Below are 26214 nucleotides of genomic sequence, written 5' to 3'. Positions count from 1 at the left end.
AGATCAGACAGTCTTGCTTGACCTTGCGGCGATGATGACACACGCTTTGCCCAACGACTCACCGTGCTTTTGTCCACTGCCAGATCACCGTAGACATTCTGCAAGCGCCTATGAATATCTGAGATGCCCTGGTTTTCCGCCAAAAGAAACTCGATCACTGCCCGTAGTTTGCAACGCACATCCGTTACAGACGCCATTTTAACAGCTCCGTACAGCGCTGCCACCTGTCGGAAGTCAATGAAACTATACGAGACGAAGCGGGAATGTTTGAAAATATTCCACAAGAAATTTCCGGTTTTTTCAACCAAAATTGGCCGAGAAAAAAAAGGTGTTGCATTAGTTATTGAACTGCCCTCGTATATTAGGAACAGCATTTGTGGTCAAACAGCAACTTACAGAATCAATAACTACTTTTAGCTCCGCATCAGAACGAATTTCATTTCTGAAGTTCAAGTCAAGCAATAAACGTTACACTATTATAAATGCACATGCGCCTATCAACCAACATAACAGAACAAATGCTGACAAAGTGGAAGATTTTTGGGAAGTGCTAGAACACGAAACGTTCATATTACCAAAAGAACGTACAAAAATTTTGCTGGGCGACTTTAATGCACAAGTTGGCAAAGAAATAAAATTTAAATCAGTAGTTGGAGATTATCCAGCACATGCAAGAGCCAACAGAAATAGGGAAAGACTCAGAGATTTTTGTAAATAATTTAATCTAAAACTAATGTCGTCATATTTCAGGGAACTTGTAAGAAAGAAAAAAACGTGGGTATCCCCTAATCCAAATCAAGGTGAATATCAATTGGACCATGTGGCAATAACAATTTGCAACTACAAGGAAATCTTGGATGTCAGAGTGAGGAAGGGCCTGACTTAAATGAAAACCATGTTCCAACTGAACAAACCTAAACCAAAACCAAGAAGATTTCCAAGAGCTAACACTAAATTTCTCATACAAAATCATGACAAATTCTGTGATATACTAAACACAAGAAAAATGGATGACTGGGAAGAAATTAAAGAAACAATGCTAGAGTCAGTTAAAGAAATGGGACAACCACAAAGAATGCCAAGACACAGATGGTGGAACAAGCTGTGTGATGAAGCAATTGATAATCGACTAAAGGTGTGGAAAAATGGAACATTAATAAGAAACATGAATACTTGGATGAGTTTAAAGAAGAAAGGAAAAAAAACAGCAAAAATCATCAGGTCAGTGAAAAAAAACTATGAAAAAGACAGATTAGAAGAAATGGATTCAGTCTTTAAAAGGAACAACACTAGAGATTTCTATAAGACTTTCAGCGAAGTTATAACAGGATTCCAGTCACCAAGTTTATATTTTAAAGATAAAAATGGAAAAATGGTTTTGAGCAATAACGAGAACTGCCAAATTTTAGCTGAATACTTAGAATATCTATTAAATTGTGAAGAGCTTAATGACAGATTACAATTTCGAAAACCACAACATGAAAATCCACCCTTGGAACCACCTACAGTAAAAGAAATAGAAAAGATTATCAAAGTATTGAAGAATAACAAAGCACCAGGAGAAGATGGGTTAGTAGCAGAAATGTGGAAACTAGGGAGCTTATCCGCATTGTAGAAAATTCACAAAGTAATTAAAGACATTTGGACAAAAGGAATCATACCCAATGACTGGAAACAAGCATTGATCCATTCTCTCCATAAAAATGGAGATAAAACAGACACCAACAACTATAGGGGCGTATCCTTGTTACCAGTGACATATAAAATACTTTATAAAGCACTTTTAAACAGAATAGAGGAACAAGTGGGACCTAATATAGATGATTATAAAGCAGGATTTAGAAAAGGTAGATCATGTGCAGAACAGATCCTTAATTTAAAAACAATTTTGAGAGTGAGAGCTATACAAAATAAAAATACAGTAGTTACTTTCGTAAGCTTCAAGAAGGCCTATGACTCAGTTGACAGACACTATTCCAGATCAGTGATAGACGAAAACACCAGAAGACTTGTTAAACTAACGCTCACAGATACATGAAGAATTAAGTTTCAAGGCGAAATTTCTGAACCATTCAAAATCAAAGCAGGAGTTCTACAAGGAGATGGACTGTCCCCAATTCTCTTCAACTTGATTTTAGATAAAATAGTAATAACATCGGAAAGCACATTAAAAAACAGAGGCACAAAGGGTATAAGCATGGGCCAAGGAAAGAACAAAATTGAAGTTAAATGTTTCGTCTTTGCAGATGATATGGAATTGGTAACTGAAAACACTGGTCATACACATATATCTAGAACAGAAGGGGACCAATGATTGAACCCTGTGGAACACCTAGTTTAATTTCATCCCAGTTAAATGAAGTGGCATACTTATTTAAATCGCTTGACCCATATAAGGAAACTTTTTGCTTCCTGTTCTGTAGGTATTACTTAAATCACTCATATGCTATTCCATTTATACCATAGAATCGTAATTTCTGTAACATAATGTCATGGTTCACACAATCAAATTCTTTGGACAACTCAGAGAAAATTTCATTTTACTATTTTCTATCTACATCTACATCCACACTCCGCAAGCCACCTGACGGTGTGTGGCGGAGGGTACCCTTAGTACCTCTATCAGTTCTCCCTTCTATCCCAGTCTCGTATTGTTCGTGGAAAGAAGGATTGTCGGTATGCTTCTGTGTGGGCTCTAATCTCTCTGATTTTATCCTCATGGTCTCTTCGCGAGATATACGTAGGAGGGAGCAATATACTGCTTGACTCTTCGGTGAAGGCATGTTCTTGAAACTTTAACAAAAGCCCGTACCGAGCTACTGAGCGTCTCTCCTGCAGAGTCTTCCACTGGAGTTTATCTATCATCTCCGTAACGCTTTCGCGATTACTAAATGATCCTGTAATGAAGCGTGCTGCTCTCCATTGGATCTTCTCTGTCTCTTCTATCAACCCTATCTGGTATGGATCCCACACTGCTGAGCAGTATTCAAGCAGTGGGCGAACAAGCGTACTGTAACCTACTTCCTTTGTTTTCGGATTGCATTTCCTTAGGATCCTTCCAATGAATCTCAGTCTGGCATCTGCTTTACCGACGATCAACTTTATGTGATCATTCCATTTTAAATCACTCCTAATGCGTACTCGCAGATAATTTATGGAATTAACTGCTTCCAGTTGCTGACCTGCTATTTTGTAGCTAAATGATAAGGGATCTATCTTTCCATGTATTTGTAGCACATTACACTTGTCTACATTGAGATTCAATTGACATTCCATGCACCATGCATCAATTCGCTGCAGATCCTCCTGCATTTCAGTACAATTTTCCATTGTCACAACCTCTCGATACGCCACAGTATCACCTCCAAAAAGCCTCAGTGAACTTTCGGTGTCATCCAGAAGGTCATTTATGTATATTGTGAATAGCAACGGTCCTATGACACTCCCCTGCGGCACACCTGAAATCTCTCTTACTTCTGAAGACTTCTCTCCATCGAGAATGACATGCTCCGTTCTGTTATCTAGGAACTCTTCAATCCAATCACACAATTGGTCTGATAGTCCATATGCTCTTACTTTGTTCATTAAACGACTGTGGGGAACTGTATCGAACGCCTTGCGGAAGTCAAGAAACATGGCATCTACATGTGGACCTGTGTCTATGGCCCTCTGAGTCTCGTGGACGAATAGCGCGAGCTGGGTTTCACACGACCGTCTTTTTCGAAACCTATGCTGATTCCTACAGAGTAGATTTCTAGTCTCCAGAAAAGTCATTATACTCGAACATAATACGTGTTCCAAAATTCTACAACTGATAGACGTTGGAGATATAGGTCTATAGTTCTGCACATCTGTTCGACGTCCCTTCTTGAAAACGGGGATGACCTGTGCCCTTTTCCAATCCTTTGGAACGCTACGCTCTTCTAGAGACCTACGGTACACCGCTGCAAGAAGGGGGGCAAGTTCCTTCGCGTACTCTGTGTAAAATCGAACTGGTATCCCATCAGGTCCAGCGGCCTTTCCTCTTTTGAGCTATTTTAATTGTTTCTCTATCCCTCTGTCGCCTATTTCGATATCTACCATTTTGTCATCTGTACGACAATCTAGAGAAGGAACTACAGTGCAGTCTTCCTCTGTGAAACAGCTTTGGAAGAAGACATTTAGTATTTCGGCCTTTAGTCTGTCGTCCTCTGTTTCAGTACCATTTTGGTCACGGAGAGTCTGGACATTTTGTTTTGATCCACCTACCGCTTTGACATAAGACCAGAATTTCTTAGGATTTTCTGCCAAGTCAGTACATAGAACTTTACTTTCGAATTCATTGAACGCCTCTCGCACTACATTTCGCTTCGCGCAATTTTTGTTTGTCTGCAAGGCTTTGGCTATGTTTATGTTTGCTGTGAAGTTCCCTTTGCTTCCGCAGCAGTTTTCTAACTCGGTTGTTGTACCACGGTGGATCTTTTCCATCTCTTACGATCTTGCTTGGCACATACTCATCTAACGCATGTTGTACGATGGTTTTGAACTTTGTCCACTAATCCTCAACACTATCTGTACTTGAGACAAAACTTTTGTGTTGAGCCATCAGGTACTCTGTAATCTGCTTTTTGTCACTTTTGCTAAACAGAAAAATCTTCCTAGCTTTTTTAATATTTCTATTTACGGCTGAAATCATCGATGCCGTAACCGCTTTATGATCGCTGATTCCCTGTTCTGCGTTAACTGTTTCAAATAGTTTGGGTCTATTTGTCACTTGAAGGTCTAATATGTTATCGCCACGAGTCGGTTCTCTGTTTAACTGCTCAAGGTAGTTTTCAGATAAAGGACTTAAAAAAATTTCACTGGATTCTTTGTCCCTGCCACCCGTTATGAAAATTCGAGTCTCCCAGTCTATATCCGGCAAATTAAAATCTCCACATGGTGGGGAAATCTACTCGAAATATTTTCCAAATTATCCTTCAGGTGCTCAGCCACAACAGCTGCTGAGCCAGGGGGCCTATAGAGACATCCAATTACCATGTCTGAGCCTGCTTTAACCGTGACCTTCACCCAAATTATTTCACATTTAGGATCTCCATCAATTTCCTTCGATACTATTGCACTTCTTATCGCTATAAACACGCCTCCCCCTTCACTGTCCAGCCTGTCTCTGCGGTATACATGCCAATCTGAGTTTAGGATTTCATTACTGTTTACGTCTGGTTTCAGCCAACTTTCTGTCCCTAGTACTATATGGGCGTTGTGACCATTATTAATGAGTGCAGTTCTGGGACCTTTCTATAGACGCCCCTGCACTTTACTATTAGCACATTAATATTGTTATTCCCTGTTGCATTTTGCCTACTCCTACCTTGCCGCGTCTCAGGAGGCGTCTTGTCGGGCCTAGGAAGGGAATTCTCTAACTTAAAAAACCCCCATGTTCACTCCACACGTACTCCGCTACCCTTGTAGCCGCTTCCGGCGAGTAGTGCACGCCTGACCTATTCAGGGGGACCCTACATTTCTCCAGCCGAAAGCGGAGGTCGAGAAATTTGCACCCCAGATCTCCGCAGAATCGTCTGAGCCTCTGGTTTAAGCCTTCCACTTGGCTCCAAACCAGAGGACAGCGATCGGTTCTGGGAACGATACTACAAATAGTTAGCTCTGATTCCACCCCGTGAGCGAGGCTTTCCGCCTTCACCAATTCCGCCAACCGCCTGTACGAACTGAGGATGACCTCTGAACCCAGATGGCGGGAGTCATTGGTGCCGATATGAGCAACAATTTTCAGTCGGGTGCACCCAGTGCTCTCTATCGCCGCCGGCAGGGCCCCCTCCACATCTCGAATGAGACCCCCGTGGCAAGCAGACAGAGTGAACACTGGCCTTCTTCCCCGACCTTTTCGCTATTTCCCTAAGGGGCTCCATCACCCGCCTAACGTTGGAGCTCCCAATAACTAATAAACCCCTCCCCCCGTGTGCCTGCTCGGACCTTGCTGAAGGAGCAGCCACATGTCCACTCACAGGCAGAGCGGGCGATGCCACACGGCCAGCCTCCACATTTACCCTCTGCCTCGTGCGCCGCGAAAGCCGCTGAACCCACCACTCCCCTTGGGGAGAGGGTGGCCCAACCGCGCCCGGTACCTGCGTAGATGTCTCGACAGCAGGGACAGTGTGTGACTCCCCACTACCGCTACACTCCGAGGCAGCAGCCTGAAGACGGCTGACCGTGGCCATCAACACGCTCAACTGTTCGCGAACAGTGGCCAGCTCCTCCTGCGTCCGTACACAGCAGTCACACATCCTATCCATCCTAAGGAATCAATTCACTGTAGAGAGTTAATCAACTTTTAACTAGACTGTTAATTCACTAAAGGCTGCTGATTGTTGACTAAACTGTGATTGCTAGCCACTTCTTGCAGAAAACAATGAAAATAGCACTACCTGTCTCTGGACTGTATTCAAAACAAGCACTAGCACTACTGGCACTGTGGCTGACTAAAGGGACTCTCTCTGACTGTATTAAAAACAAACACGAAATCTATGGAACACTATTACTAGCACTCGACCATTAAAGCTTCCTAAAAGCAAAAACACACGGAAGAAGAAGTGACAAGTTAGAAAAATACAGTCAATACTTAAATTAAGGAAGCTCGCTGGAAAGCAGACGTGAAGCAGGCGACAGTTACGACGACACTGACACTACTGGCACTATGGCTGACATTCTATTTTGTTGACAGTGAAATTGTATATTTTTGTCTCAGTGGGAAAGCATTTTGAAATCCATGCTGTGATTTACTAATTGTCCCATTACTGTTGGGATGGCTAAGCACTCTTGAGTAGATCACTTTCTCGAATTTTTTTGAGAATGCTGTAAGCAAGGATACTGGCAGATAATTATTGACATCTGTGGTGTCCCCCTTTTTGTAGAGAGGCCTGACAGTAGCGTATTTTAACCTGTCGTCTCAATCTTGTATTTGTCCAGCTGAGTGATAATTAACTCACGTAATAATCCTACTTTCCTTGTAAGACCTCCATCCTCAAATGCATTTCGTAATTTGTCCCAGACTTCTTTCGACGTTGCAGCTTTTGCAACGTTGAACATAGTTCACTGGATCGACTAGTAATATCAAATTCGATTTTGCTTTCTTATCCTTACTTAAATAATTCTGATCTGTTAATTTCACTGTCCCATCCACTACATACCATCGGTCGTCTAAACGTAAATACGCTTCTACTGCACGTTGCATAGTTTTCGCGAACCATAAGTCTTTCAATCTGCGGAATTTGTATTGCGCTCATTTTAACGGTAACTCTGATCTTTCTTGACGAAAAGAATAATACCGGAGAATAATACAAAAGAGTTGCGTTCGTCTTGTAAGGATAACTCGTATTTCACGCGAGTGCGCCACTTGGAACTTTTCCAATACCTTCTGACTATTATATTATTTATATACTTATTTCAAATGCATCGCTGGTCCCATAGCTTATTGGAGTCGACACAGGTGAATAAGTAATAGTGAGTAAAACACATTTAGTGCCAGTAACTATATTTGCGCTCCCGGGTAAAATACATAGAGCACAACAACCAAGGAACATTCATTACATGCGTAAAACTCTGAGCTTACAATAGCACCAGAGAGGTCTATTAAATTCCACATGATGCACTTAGCCGCCGTTTCACACACAATATATATTGTTCACACAGTTACAACAGAGGGGTTTACTGGACCACCCAGAAGGGGTATTGGGAAATCGGTTCACGATATCTGGTTTTGAGTGCCCCATGTAAATGGGGCGATTGTGTTGTGATGCAGTGGAGGCCTGGGTTATTGAGTCGAAACTGTCCAAAGATATTACCGTATCGACCATAAAGCTATTGCTAGTTGATATGTTTTTGTTGTGAGTTTGCTTATTATTCGACACTGTGTTGTTACTTGCGAAGTAGTGGCATGTTGTTGTGCAACTTTGAATTTCGTTTATCTTACGTGAGACGTGTTTTCAACAGATGGTGTTATCGGAAACTTGATAATACAGGGTAAAGGATTTACCTGGGATGAGTTTTCATCGTGAGTCACTTTCAAACAACCAGACGCCAGTTAAGAGAAAAAGAGGGTATTCCGAGGACGACGAAATGTCAGGTATATAATTTGACTATAATTTTACGTGTGGTGTTTATGTTCCTCCTGTTATAAATTGGGTAAGATATTTATTTAATCAAGTTTAATTATTTGTGATGTAGGGGGATTACATCATGTGTACGGGTCTAATACATGTTTTCTTGATTCCTGTTCATTTAAGATGTAATACTGCTCTAAGAATGGTTCTTGCTGACCTGTTTCGAGGTCTCCCCTATCCTCATTCAACCTTATAAGTAATCTTGATATTATCTCTTGAAGAAAGTTTGAAACTCACATGTGAAAAACACGTGCAGCATTCGTTGTAGTGTCAGAAGTGAATGGGTGCGTGCAGTCTTAATCAAAGAAATAACGTGGAAGTTCAGTGCATCAGTTGCAAGGGACATTCCACACAGTCTCCTAGGGGTCCCCACTGATTCTGTTAAAAATTTATATGTGTGTACGTATGTATGTGTTAGGTCACTGTACAAAATTTTGGCTCAGTTCTTTCAGCGGTTCCAGATCAAGGGCCATTTGAGTGGACCCATACCAAATCATAAAGTGCACGGGGTAAAAAATTTGGCCAACTTTCATATAGCTTTGTGCGTCTGTTGTGACATCTGTCACCTTGAATTTTTGTAGTCCTACACTAGTATAACTTTTAGTTGCTAGGAAATTACTATCCCTTACACTAATTGGTCTGAAAGTGCCAAAATTTATCGCAAAAGATTTAAGTCACACTTTAAATAGTTATGATTTTATTGACCCTAGTCTCAAGTGTCAAATTGAAAATTGAATGTTTGCAGCATTTTTCATGACCCGTTTTTAATATGGGTACCATATCTGATTTTTTACTTAACTGACACCATTGGAGAGACCTCATTTTTTGCTACAAGGAACATTAAAAAGTAGAACGGTAATTTTCCATATAAGGTTTTTAAACTATCTCCAAAGATATCTTTGCTTTTATGCATACTGCGTGCTTGACAGAATAGCTTTAATGAATGGCATACAAAAATGAGCAGATAAACAACATTGTTGTGAACATAAAAAAGCAATAAGTTCATAAAATGAACCAAGTGTCATAAATTTGTTGCCAGAGTTCATGAAACCATTTTCATGTCTCTAAAATCCTCTTCAATGCTCTTCAGCACCTATGACGGGTAATTGTATCTCTGACCCATGGAATTGGCACTTGGAGCTGGCAAAATGCCTATTATCTGTTGTTCTGGGATCCAGCAGGTGTTCTTCCTTAGGGGCCAATGGAATGAATTAGTTGGACCATGTGGATGCATGAAACTGAATAAGGCATCTCGTTCTTCCAATGATGTGTCACAGATGTTTCCAACCCACCAATTGTTCTCGTAAATGCAGGCCATGTATTGTCCAGACTAGATGCTGGCAATTGGAACACTCGAGAAGTATGCTGATTGATCAACACTGTGTCATTGGAAACCCTGCTAATTTGTAACCGTTTTTTATTGATTAGTCTGAAGCAGTGATTTTTCTCTGGTCCCTGCAACCGTGCAAACTTTTTCAAGTCTTATTTCTTCCAAAGGTCTTGCAACATCAATTTCTTCCTTTCTAATAAAAAGGAATTTGATTCCATGAACTTGCTCATCACAAAATCTGAATAGATCACTTGGTGCTAGAATTTGATCTGAAGTTGGCCATTGGAGACTTGCTCTTGCTGCTAATCGCTTTGTTGTGCCCCCAATAGCATCACATGGAGACTGTCCATGGCTTGTGGCAAAGAAGTTCCATTCTGCACTGATACTAAAGTCATTGCAGTGCTGACATGGATTACGAAATTCTTGAAATTTTTCCATTGCTGAAATAGCTGATGTGCTTCAGCACTGGAAAGTGGGTTCACAGGTGATCTATCAGGTTGGAGCAGAAAATATGACTGTGACTGTATCATGTTGCAAGCAATAACTGATGATGCAAAAACTAAGAGACTCGATCTTTCCAGTCAAAGCCTTGTAATAAATAACAAAGGGATGTAATGTGGCCTGACTATTTTCCCAGTGCATGCCTTGTACAGCGACCTGCGCAATAAATGAATAATTTTCTGCAAAACCCATCAAAAAAACCAGCTTTCCACATTCTAGACTTTCTTTGGTTTCTTTTAGGTAGTTGCTTTGATACTTTGCTACGTACTGATGAGATGAGGGGTTCACAATTTTGGCCACAATGTTTTGAATAAACTCGTCAGTCGTTGACTGCTTTGTCTCCAGGGTATCTTCGTCAGTGTGTATCCATTCCTTGTATTCCATTGCTTCATCAAAGTCATTCCCTTCAAATGCAACTTTTACAAATATTTCCAAGACTTCTAATCCAGGGCATTGGTCACATCGTTGGAGCATGCAATCTTTTGAATCCATATTGCAAACTGTTTTGGCTAACAAACTCTTGTAATCATTCTTAACTGGAGTCGCTGCTAGCATCAACTTGACATTTTGATGAGCTGTCAAACACAAACTGAATGTGTTCCTGCTGTGATGCACAATTTTTGCTGGAGTTCATAATATTTAGAAAAGCCAGCTTTTGGTAAATTTTGTCTTCAATATTGATAGACTTCTTTCAAGTTACAAAGCATCAGATGTTTTGCATACGAACTTTTGGGCCAGCTGGTGGCCTTATGGCTACAAAGTCTTTTCCAGGGCAGATTCAGCTGACTTCATCACTGTCATAGAATTTTGGTACACTTTCCTTAATATCTTCTTGCCAAGCCTTTTCTCAATTTGGATCTGGTTTTGCTAATACGCCTTTCTCTTCTACATCTACATTTATACTTCGCAAGCCACCCAACGGTGTGTGGCGGAGGGCACTCTACGTGCCACTGTCATTACCGCCCTTTCCTGTTCCAGTCGCGTATGGTTCACGGGAAGAACGACTGTCTGAAAGCCTCCGTGCGCGCTCTAATCTCTCTAATTTTACATTTGTGATCTCCTCGGGAGGTATAACTAGGGGGAAGCAATATATTCGATACCTCATCCAGAAACGCACCCTCTCGAAACCTGGCGAGCAAGCTACACCGCGATGCAGAGCGCCTCTCTTGCAGAGTCTGCCACTTGAGTTTGTTAAACATCTCCGTAACGCTATCACGGTTACCAAATAACCCTGTGACGAAACGCGCCGCTCTTCTTTGGATCTTCTCTATCTCCTCCGTCAACCCGATCTGGTACGGATCCCACACTGATGCGCAGTACTCAAGTATAGGTCGAACGAGTGTTTTGTAAGCCACCTCCTTTGTTGATGGACTATATTTTCTAAGGACTCTTCCAATGAATCTCAACCTGGTACCCGCCTTACCAACAATTAATTTTATATGATCATTCCACTTCAAATCGTTCCGCACGCATACTCCCAGATATTTTACAGAAGTAACTGCTACCAGTGTTTGTTCCGCTATCATATAATCATACAATAAAGGATCCTTCTTTCTATGTATTCACAAGGGTCAGTTGCCACTCCCTGCACCAAGTGCCTATCCGCTGCATATCTTCCTGCATTTCGCTACAATTTTCTAATGCTGCAACTTCTCTGTATATTACAGCATCATCCGCAAAGAGCCGCATGGAACTTCTGACACTATCTACTAGGTCATTTATATATATTGTGAAAAGCAATGGTCCCATAACACTCCCCTGTGGCACACCAGAGGTTACTTTAACGTCTGTAGACGTCTCTCCATTGATAACAACATGCTGTGTTCTGTTTGCTAAAAACTCTTCAATCCAGCCACACAGCTGGTCTGATATTCCGTAGGCTCTTACTTTGTTTATCAGGCGACAGTGCGGAACTGTATCGAACGCCTTCCGGAAGTCAAGGAAAATAGCATCTACCTGGGAGCCTGTATCTAATATTTTCTGGGTCTCATGAACAAATAAAGCGAGTTGGGTCTCACACGATCGCTGTTTCCGGAATCCATGTTGATTCCTACATAGTAGATTCTGGGTTTCCAAAAACGACATGATATTTGAGCAAAAAACATGTTCTAAAATTCTACAACAGATTGACGTCAGAGATATAGGTCTATAGTTTTGCGCATCTGCTCGACGACCCTTCTTGAAGACTGGGACTACCTGTGCTCTTTTCCAATCATTTGGAACCTTCTGTTCCTCTAGAAACTTGCGGTACACGGCTGTTAGAAGGGGGACAAGTTCTTTCGCATACTCTGTGTAGAATCGAATTGGTATCCCGTCAGGTCCAGTGGACTTTCCTCTGTTGAGTGATTCCAGTTGCTTTTCTATTTCTTGGACACTTATTTCGATGTCAGCTATTTTTTTGTTTGTGCGAGGATTTAGAGAAGGAACTGCAGTGCGGTCTTCCTCTGTGAAACAGCTTTGGAATAAGGTGTTTAGTATTTCAGCTTTACGCATGTCGTCCTCTGTTTCAATGCCTTCATCATCCCGGAGTGTCTGGATATGCTGTTTCGATCCACTTACTGATTTAACGTAAGACCAGAACTTCCTAGGATTTTCTGTCAAGTCGGTTCATAGAATTTTACTTTCGAATTCACTGAACGCTTCATGCATAGCCCTCCTTACACTAACTTTGACATCGTTTAGCTTCTGTTTGTCTGAGAGGTTTTGGCTGTGTTTAAACTTTGAGTGAAGCTCTCTTTGCTTTCGCAGTAGTTTGCTAACTTTGTTGTTGTACCACGGTGGGTTTTTCCCGTCCCTCACAGTTTTACTCGGCACGTACCTGTCTAAAACGCATTTTACGATTGCCCTGAACTTTTTCCATAAACACTCAACATTGTCAGTGTCGGAACAGAAATTTTCGTTTTGATCTGTTAGGTAGTCTGAAATCTGCCTTCTATTACTCTTGCTAAACAGATAAACCTTCCTCCATTTTTTTTATATTCCTATTTACTTGCATATTCAGGGATGCTGCAATGGCCTTATGATCACTGATTCCCTGTTCTGCGCTTACAGAGTCGAAAAGTTCGGGTCTGTTTGTTATCAGTAGGTCCAAGATGTTATCTCCACGAGTCGGTTCTCTGTTTAATTGCTCGAGGTAATTTTCGGATATTGCACTCAGTATAATGTCACTCGATGCCCTGTCCCTACCACCCGTCCTAAACATCTGAGTGTCCCAGTCTATATCTGGTAAAGTGGAATCTCCACCTAAGTCTATAACATGCTGAGAAAATGTATGTGAAATGTATTCCAAATTTTCTCTAAGTTGTTCTGCCACTAATGCTGCTGAGTCGGGAGGTCGGTAAAAGGAGCCAATTATTAACCTAGCTCGGTTGTTGAGTGTAACCTCCACCCATAATAATTCGCAGGAACTATCCACTTCTACTTCACTACAGGATAAACTACTACTAACAGCGACGAACACTCCACCACCGATTGCATGCAATCTATCCTCTCTAAACACCGTCTGTACCTTTGTAAAAATTTCGGCAGAATTTATCTCTGGCTTCAGCCAGCTTTCTATACCTATAACGATTTCAGTTTCGGTGCTTTCTATCAGCGCTTGAAGTTCCGGTACTTTACCAACGCAGCTTCGACAGTTTACAATTACAATACCAATTGCTGTTTGGTCCCCGCATGTCCTGACTTTGCCCCGCACCCGTTGAGTCTGTTGCCCTTTCTGTACTTGCCCAAGGCCATCTAACCTAAAAAACCGCCCAGCCCACGCCACACAACCCCTGCTACCCGTGTAGCCGCTTGTTGCGTGTAGTGGACTCCTGACCTATCCAGCGGAACCCGAAACCCCACCACCCTATGGCGCAAGTCGAGGAACCTGCAGCCCACACGGTCGCAGAACCGTCTCAGCCTCTGATTCAGACCCTCCACTCGGCTCTGTACCAAAGGTCCACAGTCAGTCCTGTCGACGATGCTGCAGATGGTGAGCTCTGCTTTCATCCCGCTAGCGAGACTGGCAGTCTTCACCAAATCAGATAGCCGCCGGAAGCCAGAGAGGATTTCCTCCGATCCATAGCGACACACATCATTGGTGCCGACATGAGCGACCACCTGCAGATGGGTGCACCCTGTACCCTTCATGGCATCCGGAAGGACCCTTTCCACATCTGGAATGACTCCCCCCGGTATGCACACGGAGTGCACATTGGTTTTCTTCCCCTGTCTTGCTGCCATATCCCTAAGGGGCCCCATTACGCGCCTGACGTTGGAGCTCCCAACTACCAGTAAGCCCACCCTCTGCGACCGCCCGGATCTTGCAGACTGAGGGGCAACCTCTGGAACAGGACAAGCAGCCATGTCAGGCCGAAGATCAGTATCAGCCTGAGACAGAGCCTGAAACTGGTTCGTCAGACAAACTGGAGAGGCCTTCCGTTCAGCCCTCCGGAATGTCTTTCGCCCCCTGCTAGCCCTTCAGCTTTCTGGCAGTTTTCACTGTTTGCTCAGACATGTTGAATTCTTCCATCATTTTTTTAATGCTCCAACTGCTAGTGGCCAAAGTTAAAATCCGAATTTTCTCAGAAGCTGAGGACACTGCCAGCTTTGCTTTCAATTCATTGATGAGCACTTTGTACAAAGAGCAATCGTGGCATTTTTGATCTGGTGGCGGTTCTATGACATCATCTGCTTGAAGCCCGCCAATTTTAGAAATTTTGGTAGCCACAACCATTTGAATTTGCCTTATTTCTCATTTTGCATATTCACTAGAATCCCAGTTTGAAACGTGCTGAAATTTTTCAGTGGTGACACACCAGTTGCTATCAAGCTAGAGCTCAAGCTGTCTGGAGCATCTTTAATATCATCTTCATCAGACTCTGATGATGGCAATGGCTTGGCCTGTTTTGCATTGATGTCAACTCTACAAGCAGGGTAAAGCTTCTGTCAAGGCTTAACGTCAACTGTTGTAAGTTGTTTCAGAAACTCGGCTGGTGCAACATCAATAGGACGCAGACCTTTGTTGAACACATGAGTCTTCTTTTGTAATGGATTGCAGCATAGTTTCTGCAGATATTGAAACCTGGTCAACAGTACTGTTTCATGATGTAAACATATTTTGGCATGAAATCCAACTCATTGAATCAGCAAATTCCAATCCTCCTTAGATAGGTTGCTAATTGACTTCAGAAGGCATTTGTCCTTGGTGAACTTAGTTAACTGACTCACAGCCTTGTTGATTTGTTGTTCCATTGTTTGTAGCCATAACAAGTTGTAACTTCGTTAATGATTCGGCAGTGGATTGAAGGAATCAACCAAGCTGCGATTTTTGCATACAAACTTGAATGATACCCAAATCAAATTACATCTTATATAGTGTGAATGTATAAAATGAGAATACTGGAGAATATTACAGAAAATTCTGGAAGTTTCTAGTGCCTTGTTATAAAACTGTTGTACCTGAATATAACTTTCTGGAATCCATGCCTTGTTTTATAAAACAGTCATATCTGCATATCAAATATCCAGAAATTTCCAGAACCCATGCCCTGTTACAAAATAGTCATACCTGCATATCTAATTTCCAGAAGTTTCTGGAACCCATACAGGGTGTTACAAAAAGGTACGGCCAAACTTTCAGGAAACATTCCTCACACACAAAGAAAGAATATATGTTATGTGGTCATGTGTCCGGAAATGCTTACTTTCCATGTTAGAGCTCATTTTATTACTTCTCTTCAAATCACATTAATCATGGAATGGAAACACACAGCAACAGAACGTACCAGCGTGACTTCAAACACTTTGTTACAGGAAATGTTCAAAATGTCCTCTGTTAGTGAGGATACATGCATCCACCCCCTGTTGCATGGAATCCCTTATGCGCTGATGCAGCCCTGGAGAATGGCGTATTGTATCAAGGCCGTCCACAATACGAGCACGAAGAGTCTCTACATTTGGTACCAGGGTTGCTTAGACCAGACCTTTCAAATGCCCCCATAAATGAAAGTCAAGAGGGTTGAGGTCAGGAGAGCGTGGAAGCCATGGAATTGGTCCACCTCTACCAATCCATCAGTCACCAAATCTGTTGTTGAGATGCGTACGAATACTTTGATTTAAATGTGCAGGAGCTCCATCGTGCATGAACCACATGTTGTGTCGTACTTGTAAAGGCACATGTTCTAGCAGCACAGGTAGAGTATCCCGTATGAAATCATGATAACGTGCTCCATTGAGCGTAGGTGGAAGAACAAGGGGCCCAATCAACACATCACCAACAATGCCTGCCCAAATGTTCACAGAAAATCTGTGTTGATGACGTGATTGCACAATTGCGTGTGGATTCTCGTCAGCCCACACATGTTGATTGTGAAAATTTACAATTTGATCACGTTGGAATGAAGCCTCATAATGAGGATTGACACATTGTTGGATGAACCATTTCCAGAAGTGTACCCGTGGAGGCCAATCAGCCGCTGATAATTGCAGGTGTCCTCGTCGTTCTAGGTCTTCCCCAGTCGCTAGTCATAGGCTGGAATGTTCCGTGCTCCCTAAGACACCGATCAATTGTCTCGAACGTCTTCCTGTCAGGACACCTTCGTTCTGGAAATCTGTCTCAATACAAACATACCGCGCCATGGCTATTGCCCCGTGCTAATCCATACATCAAATGGGCATCTGCCAACTCCGCATTTGTAAACATTGCACTGAGTGCAAAACCACGTTCGTGATGAACACTAACCTATGATGCTACATACTGATGTGCTTGATGCTAGTACTGTAGAGCAATGAGTCGCATGTCAACACAAGCACCGAAGTCAACATTACCTTCCTTCAATTGGGCCAACTGGCGGTGAATCGAGGAAGTACAGTACATACTGACGAAACTAAAATGAGCTCTAACATGGAAATTAAGCGTTTCCGGGCACATGTCCACATAACATCTTTTCTTTATTTGTGTGTGAGGAATGTTTCCTGAAAGTTTGGCCGTACCTTTTTGTAACACCCTGTATATGAAACAGTTGTATCTGCACATCAGGTGAACAAAAGTATCATGCTGCAAATAATTGTCTGAAAAATCACATCACAAGTGCCTTGACATTTTCCGGCATAACGTCTGCCAACACAGTAATACATGCAGTAAGCATAACAGCTTAGGATTCTTTAAATCTGTTTTAAATGCCTTATATGGAAGATTACCATTCTACTTTTTCAAGTCATTTGTAGCAATATAGAAAACTGATTGTGAAAAGTGCTAGAAATTTTCAGTTTAACACTTGAGACAAGGGTCAATAAAATCAGAACTATTTACTCATAAGTGCTAATACTGGTGTAGAATAGTGAGCACCTAGTTGTTGGCTAATAGCCCAGAAGTTCAGAGTTGATAGCAATATAGAAAACTGATTGTGAAAAGTGCTAGAAATTTTCAATTTGACTCTCGAGACATGGGTCAGTAAAATCAGAACTATTTACTCATAAATGCTAATACTGGTGTAGTATAGTGAGAACCTAGTTGTTGGCTAGCAGCCCAAAAGTCAAAGTTCCAGCTGTCTTCCCCTTATAGCAAAGGATGGTTAAAGTAGGGCTTGAATCTTTTGTGATAAATTTTACAAGGCACTTTCAGACCAAGCAGCATAATGGATAGTCATTTCTAAGGAATTTGAATTCTTTAGCTGCATTCAGCAACAAAAGTTGTACTAGGATACAAAAATTGAGAGTGGTAGATATCACTGAAGATGCACAAAGTTATGACAAAGTTAGCCGAATTCTTCAGACCGTGCACATTGTGACTTGGTATGGGTCTACTAAGGTGGCCCTAGTTCTGGAACCACTATAACAATTTACCCAAAATTTTACACATTGACATAACACATACATATGTATACAAGAACAAGTTTTGAACTGAATCTGAGTTGATGTGGAATGACCCGCTTGTAACTTATAAGTTCTTCAAACACAGTGATAGGTGAAACTTTTATCTTGTATTGGATCATCCACCATGTGAATTAAAGGCACTGGCAGAAGGTGAAAGATTTTTTTAAACAATTGAAATAATGTCTGCTTGCCAATATTCCTGCTCCATAAATTAATTTCAGATTCTTTGAAATTCTGAAGGTAGCAACTGTAAAATACAGGGAGCGAAACTTCATGTACAACTTGTACAGAAACCAGACTGCAGGCATTTGTTGAAAGGAAGTGAGGCAGACTTGCTGTCTATGCCCCGTGTTATTCAATCTCTACTTTAAGCAGGCAGTAGAGGAAACAAAGGAGAAATTGTTGGAGTGAGGTTAAAGTTGAATAAGAAGAAACAATAAAAACTATGAGAGGTGGCAAAAGACTTTTAAGAGCATGTGAACAAAATTGGTAGTGTCTTGAAAAGATGTTATAAGATGATAATCATCAAAAGTAAAACAATGGTACAGGCTGTGCTGGGGGAATTAGATTAGAAAATGAGACTTTAAAAGTAGTAGACAAGTTTTGCTATTTGAGCAATAAAGGAACTTGTGAAGGCTGAAGTAGATAGGATATAAAATGCAGACCGATAAAAGCAAGGAAAGCATTTCTGAAGAAAAGAAAGAATTGTTAACTTTGAAGTAGAAAATCCTTTTCTTTTGGTATTAATGTAGACAGGGTTGCCATAAGTTCTTGAAATCAGGGAACTTAAAAAATGTCAGGAAAGCCAGGGAAATTTGAAAAAGACACTGGAAACATGTCATTTTTGTTTCAATAGATGAAATGGCTTGTTTACTGAGATGTCATGCATCGTCACTGCCTGGACTCAGCTAAGTATGTGCACTGCTTCCCTACTCCCTCATTCTTACTGCTTCTCCCCTTCCTACCATTCCCCTCAGTTTGTAGTCAGTGCTGCCACCACTTCTTGTTGCTAGCCTAGCAGCTGCCGACAAGATGCAGGGAGATGTGAGGAGTGGTTTGTTTTGATCTGATTCTCAGAAACTGTTGACTCAGCGGCCGGAGACAGCAGTCATGTGTGCATGAGTTGTGTGAAAGTGTGTTTGCTCTCATTTTCTGAGAAAGGCTATGGTAAAAAATTTAGTTGTGGGAGTGTGATTGTCTTTTCTATGTGCCTGTCTGTGGTGCAGTGATCAGAGTATTCGTGCAAGTTATCTGTTGCATGGATTGATCACCATGATCTCATTTCATCAACATCGTGTCTGTGACTCATGAATAGCTACTCACATGAATGGACTTCCATGTTGGGCCAAAACCGCTGGTGATTGCTGCAGGTATATCGAACAGATCAGGCCTACTGATTGGAAGCCCATCGTTTCCCACTAATGTGCAGGCCCTGCCCGTTTGATCTAGACTCGCTGACTTTCCCGCAGGCCACATCTGCTTGTGTGTGGCATAATGTGGCAGATTTTTGTGGTTTATCCATGGACCCAGGACTGTGGTGCTCCTCGGCAGGTGAGAGGCCAAAAGCGATGGATTTCAGGAATTGCGATTGTCTCACTACAAGTACATTGCACAGTGCAGTGTTTTATAGCCTTTTTTTTCCTAGTACATTTTGGCACTTTGAAAGTAGTTCATGTATTAGAAAGTATGGATGATAGGAAGAAGTAAATTGTGGCAGTTGCTTGCTTTTTGTATGCTATGTACTCATATATTTCTCAAAAGAAAAATCACACAAACCTGAAAAGTGAAATGATCTTGTGGCACTGATGGCCAGGAGTCCCCTTCTGGGTAAGTTCGGCTGCCAGATTGCAAGTCTTTGTTCAAGTGTCACCACATTGGGCGACTTGTATGTCAGTGATGAAGAAATGATGATGAGGACAACACAACATCCTGTCCACGAGCGGAGAAAATCTCCAACCTGGTTACGAATTGAAGCCAGGCCCCCTGCATGGTAGGCAAACACATTACCACTCAGCTAAGCAGGTGGACACACAATACCTATAAAATAATAGACATAACACACTGGGTATTAACTGACAATGAAGAACATAGCAGAACGAACATTTTATTGGCAGTCACCTATAGTGTTGATTTACACAACTATTCCCTGCCTTACATGCTTATTCCAAGAGGCCTACTTTTTTCTGAGGTTATTTCTGAAATCAGTGAAGGTATTTTAAAACTGTCTTGCAACTGCAAGGAAATGTCAATTTTTGTCACCAAATGTCTTTTATTTTTTTTTAGTTAAAATATCATCAGTAATCTTAATGAAACACACATACCATTTGGCTTGCTTTCTCCATCTAAAAACAGTTCATTACAAAAGATGTTGATGTTAGTACTTAAGATTGCTCACACATTCAGAAATACAGAAGTTCTTACATTTTTTGTCAACTTATGTCTTTACTGACCCATGAGATATCAAAATTTGTCTGGGAGAAATGTTAAAACTTCTCTGGAAATCAGGGAAATATCGGAATTTCGCTTGGGGAAACTTGTGGCAACCCTGGTAGAGTATAGCGTTGTATGGAACTGAAACATAGACAATAAATAGTTCAAACAGAAAAGAGAATAGAAGCTTTTGAAATGTGGTGCTCAGATATAATTTTTTCAATGACTCTTGGGGCAGGGTGATGGAGTTGAGGCATCTCCTGCCGCATGCTCTCTCTCTGTGTCTGGAGTATCATCAGCCCTACCTCCTCTGCCAGTTGCCTTGGTTGCCCCCCCCTCCCTCCCTCCTCCCAACCCTGTTTTAATTGCTTTCAGATGTAGTTAGACCCTTAGTTGTCACGCATCATAGTTCCCATTTTAGTGTTAACACTCCAACGAACAGTGGGTGCTGTTCCCCTCTTTTAACATGTGACTGTATCAGATCAGAGGTTGGTCAGCTGTGGGAAGGATAGCCTCTTTCACATGCAGAATGCCAGGGAACTTGCACCTGGCCCCCACTGACCTGATTATTTTTCTCATCTTATTTTATCATTGTCAGTACAACTGATGTACATTATGTTTGTAGCCTTCAAACTTCTATTATTATGGATCTCCTGGCTATAAGGCATTCTTTACTCTGTAACTGTCTTTGCCCTTAGCTGGTGGGGTTTCTCTCACTTTTGGTGAATCCTGGGTGACCCTTTGTGTACATAATGGCCTGACCCACATACTTTTATTTCCCTTTAAATTATTTCTCAGTTCTGGCATGAATGTTGCTTTCAAGGTCTTCCACTCCTACTTACTGTGATGATTCGACAAAATTTTTAGATGAACCATCTTGATCGAGGGTCAGGTAACCTCTCTGTTTAGTCCTTTATACTGCAACCAACCAAACAAATGTGATCCTACATGAAAAATGCTGAAGTTTAGAGGGGCAGATCGAATAACTAATGAGAAGATATTGGATCAAATTGAGGAAAAAATGAAATCTGTTGCACCTCTCAGCTGTAAAAAGAGATTTTTTGACAGTGAACATCCTTAGGCTTCAAGGAATTGTCAGTTTGGTAACATAGGAAAGTTTGGGAGTGGTGGAGGGGGGGGGGGAGATTTTAAAAATTATGTGGAGACCAAGGTTTGAATACAGTAAACAGGTTTGAATGGAAGTAGGTTACAGTAGTTGTGCAGAGATGAAGAGGCTTGCACAGGATAGAATGGAGAGCTGTATTGGAGCAGACTGAAGGTGACTATTACAACAATCACCCATATTAGTACAGAGAAAGTGTACCTATTTTATTTGTAAATCTACGGATATGTATCACATCAAAGCAGTTGTTGCAAATATGTTCCATGGCAAATGCAATAAACTGTCAGCTTTGGATAAACAGATTGCTATCTTCAAAGTGGCTGAAAAACTGATTTTTTGTTACAAATTTCATTACTTTTGTGAGTGTCTGAGTTATTGATACTGAACTGTTGATACACTTCAGTTAGATTACCTTTTATGTAGACAGGGTCTATTTCAGCTTAAGAAATTTGGGTAAACACTAAACAAAAAGCATTTGTTTATTGCTGTGGTTAGTGGTTCTGAAATTTCAAAAAGTAATATTACTCAGGACATCACTTGAAATATCTTATGCATCAGGACCCTGAAGCTTCTGCATTGCCTGTCACCTCATTAACTTGCATTTTCTTCCACTCACTCATGGTACAATAGCTGTTTTGCATCGCAATACTTGCTGGGTTTTCAAATTTCAAATCTCATTTACAATTATCCACTACTCTGAAAATATACTCTGAAAATTTTCCAGTACAGCAAAAAATTTACTGTAGCTGTGAGACTGTGTTCTTTGTTCTTTCAATAGATCTCAAGCTACCCTGCATGGATTATAGACTCTCAGTGTAATTTATACGTAATATTTTTAGCCTCCAGTTTCTTTTTTGTAGAGTCTTTCTCTTGCAATTTCTTTACCCTGGGCTCTGTTTGAACTTAAAATCATTTGTTGAGCATGACAGGAACATTTTTCACATTGACCGTCATTTATTGAGCGTGACAGGAACGTTTTTCACTTTGACCAGTTTACAAGTGTAATCTGTGATTTGTTTGGGTATGTTTTGTCAGTTTTGCAAATTGCTCATGGCATATGTCTTGGGTGCTTGTGAGTAAATACTGGAAAACTAAGGTCAAAAGAATATTAGATACAGATTGGAGTGCATACTTTGATTACTTATTGCCAATTAACAAATGATAATGCACGTCTCTGAGGATCTACTTTCTCCTTTTCTTTCACTTCTTTTGTTGAACACATATTTTGAGTGCCAAGCAGTCTAAAGTAGATAACGAACTGGCTTAGTATCCACAGCCATCATTAATGTTAAAATTTTGAGGTTTGGTCATTCACCATTATCATGCTGTATGCGGTCAAATCTGGGGAAAATCATTTGTGACAAATTTTCAACCATTTTGTGACTACAGCATTATTCTGAATCATATTCCATGCAGAAGTTTTTCTTACTAATTCTCCTGAACTGCAGCAGTTATTTGTGATTACTCTATAAGTTGTTATTGTGTAAATATGTTATATAAAATTGCTACTAAATTTATGGTTGCTTTGATGTCAAACAGAAAAATATTATCACCTCCGATTTTCCGGCTCAGAAGATATAGTTGCTGAACAGTTTAAAGAAAACTTGAGCCTCATTCCAAATAGGTACCCCACTCATACAATTATAGTCAGTGGCGACTTCAATCTACCCTCGATATGCTGGAAAAATTATACATTTAAAGCCAGCGGCAGGCTTAAAACGTCATCCAAAATTGTGCTGAATGCTTTCTCAAAACATTATTTAGAACAATTAGTTCATGAGCCCACTCGAAGGGTAAATTGTTGCAAAAGCATACTTGACCTCTTAGCAACAAATAATCCTGGACAAATAGGAAGTATCATGATGAGTACAGGGATTGGCGACCACAAGGCAGTTGCTGCAATGCTGAATGCCATAACACCCCAACCATCAAAAAGAAACACAAAGTACATCTATTTAAAAAAGCTGATAAAAATGCTTTTAACGGCTTTTTGAGAGACATTCTTCACTCCTTCCGATCTGATCATATAAGCATAGAAAAGATGTGGAATGATTTCAAAAAGATAGTATAGACAGCAGTTGAGCGACATAGACCACACAAATTAAGAAGTGATGGTACTGATCCCCCATAGTACACAAAACGGGTCAGATCACTGTTGCAGAAGCAATGGAAAAAGCACGCCTAATTTAAAAGAATGCAAAATCCCCAAGATTTTCAAAGTTTTACGGAAGGTCAAAACGTAGCATGTACTTCAATGTGAGATGCTTTTAATAATTTCCACAACGAAACTCTGTCTCGGAATCTGGCAGAAAACCCAAAGAAATTCTAGTCGTACATAAAGCACACCAGTGGCAAGACACAATGGGAATACCTTCACTGTGTGATAACAATGATGAAGTCACTGATGACAATGCCACTAAAGCAAAGTTATTAAACATGGTTTTCTAAAAATCCTTCATCAAAGAAGATGAAGTAAATATTCCTGAATTCCAATCAAGAACAACTGCGAAGATGAGAAACATAGAAGTATATATCCTGTGTAGCAAAGCAGCTGAAATCACTTAATAAAGGCAAGGCCTCCAGTCCAGATTCATTCGGGAGGACGACGGTTCAATCCCGCGTTCGGCCATCCTGATTTAGGTTTTCCGTGATTTTCCTAAATCGCTCCAGGCAAATGCCAGGATGGTTCCTTTGAAAGGGCACGGCTGACTTCCTTCCCTAATCCAATGAGACCGATGACCTCACTGTCTGGTCTCCTTCCCCAAACAACCCAACCCCCCCCCCCCCCCCCCCCCCCCCAGTCCAGATTGTATACCAGTCAGGTTCCTTTCAGATTATGCTGATACAATAGCTCCATATTTAGCAATTATATACAACCACTCACCCAAAGAAAGATCCTTACCTAATGACTGGAAAATTGTTCAAGTCACGCCAATACCCAAAAAGGGAGATAGGAGTAATCGACTGAATTGCAGGCCCATATCACTAATGTCGATTTGCAGTAGGATTTTGGAACATGTGCTCCCTGCCGCCGTTGGATAAGCAGCTGCAGCAGCAAGTCGTATACTGCTAGCTCACTCATTTGTTACATAGTTTAATTCTTAATTTCTTTGCGTGTTTTTGGTACTTGCATTGTTTAATTCATAAATTTCGGGCATATTATAGTATTTGAGAGTTGTAGCATCGTGTTTTAGTACCTGAATAGTGTAAATTCGCGTAGTCGTCTGTCTTCTGTTTTTGTTTTGAACGGCCAGTGTCGGTTGGTCGCAGTCAGTGTGCTCCCTGCCGCCGTTGGATAAGCAGCTGCAGCAGCAAGTCGTATACTCCTAGCTCACTCATTTGTTACATAGTTTAATTCTTAATTTCTTTGCGTGTTTTTGGTACTTGCATTGTTTAATTCATAAATTTCGGGCGTATTATAGTATTTGAGAGTTGTAGCATCGTGTTTTAGTACCTGAATAATGTAAAATCGCGTAGTATCCTTCCGCCGCCGAGCAGTGCGTCAGCAGTGCACAAGTGGCAGCATTACTGCATTTACTAGGCAATCTCGTATTTTAATAACCGTTTAAATTTTGTGTCGATTTGTTTGCGCTCTCTGTAGATTAGTTCAGACGTTCATTGCACAACAGTTTTTAGCATGGATAGTGACTGCAACTGCTGTGTTCGGATGCAGGCTGAGTTGGCATCCTTTCGCTCCCAGCTTCAGCCAGTGTTGGCTTCGGTCACACAGCTTGAGGCTGTTGCCAATGGGCATCACTGTGAGGGTCCGGATGGGGGTTTGTCGGGGACGGCCAGCTCGTCCCACGCATCCCCTGATCGGGCTACAACTGTGGTTGCCCGGGATACTGCCCGCATTGAGGCTGATCCCTCACCTGTGGTAGAGTGGGAGGTCGTCTCAAGGTGTGGCAGGGGGCGAAAGACATTCCGGAGGGCTGAACGGAAGGCCTCTCCAGTTTGTCTGACGAACCGGTTTCAGGCTCTGTCTCAGGCTGATACTGATCTTCGGCCTGACATGGCTGCTTGTCCTGTTCCAGAGGTTGCCCCTCAGTCTGCAAGATCCGGGCGGTCGCAGAGGGTGGGCTTACTGGTAGTTGGGAGCTCCAACGTCAGGCGCGTAATGGGGCCCCTTAGGGATATGGCAGCAAGGGAGGGGAAGAAGACCAAAGTGCACTCCGTGTGCATACCGGGGGGAGTCATTCCGGATGTGGAGGGGGTCCTTCCGGATGCCATGAAGGGTACAGGGTGCACCCATCTGCAGGTGGTCGCTCATGTCGGCACCAATGATGTGTGTCGCTATGGATCGGAGGAAATCCTCTCTGGCTTCCGGTGGCTATCTGATTTGGTGAAGACTGCCAGTCTCGCTAGCGGGATGAAAGCAGAGCTCACCATCTGCAGCATCGTCGACAGGACTGACTGCGGACCTTTGGTACAGAGTCGAGTGGAGGGTCTGAATCAGAGGCTGAGACGGTTCTGCGACCGTGTGGGCTGCAGATTCCTCGACTTGCGCCATAGGGTGGTGGGGTTTCGGGTTCCGCTGGATAGGTCAGGAGTCCACTATATGCAACAAGCGGCTACACGGGTAGCAGAGGTTGTGTGGCGTGGGCTGGGCGGTTTTTTAGGTTAGATGGCCTCGGGCAAGTACAGAAAGGGCAACAGCCTCAACGGGTGCGGGGCAAAGTCAGAACATGCGGGGACCAAGCAGCAATCGGTATTGTAATTGTAAACTGTCGAAGCTGCATTGGTAAAGTACCGGAACTTCAAGCACTGATAGAAAGCACTGAAGCTGAAATCATTATAGGTACAGAAAGCTGGCTGAA

The 26214-nt window shown here is 41.8% G+C and overlaps 1 protein-coding gene across 2 annotated transcripts in view; it reads left to right on the top strand.

The window, feature by feature from the left end:
* Positions 1–7732: 7732 nt before the first annotated feature.
* The window catches only part of LOC126179348 (poly(ADP-ribose) glycohydrolase-like), a 152992-nt gene continuing 134510 nt past the window's right edge, over positions 7733–26214 (top strand). Inside the window, exons 1-2 of one of the 2 annotated variants that reach the window (XM_049924602.1) lie at positions 7733–7880; positions 7987–8119. In XM_049924602.1, coding sequence (XP_049780559.1) covers positions 8035–8119 — 85 coding nt within the window. In that variant the 5' untranslated portion in view covers positions 7733–7880; positions 7987–8034. The other variant, XM_049924601.1, reaches the window with a different exon arrangement.

The sequence above is a fragment of the Schistocerca cancellata genome, chromosome 1 (genome assembly GCF_023864275.1).
Source record: "Schistocerca cancellata isolate TAMUIC-IGC-003103 chromosome 1, iqSchCanc2.1, whole genome shotgun sequence".
NCBI lineage: Eukaryota > Metazoa > Arthropoda > Insecta > Orthoptera > Acrididae > Schistocerca > Schistocerca cancellata.
Note: the sequence above shows the minus strand (reverse complement) of the source record. Positions and strands in the feature narration are given on the sequence as shown.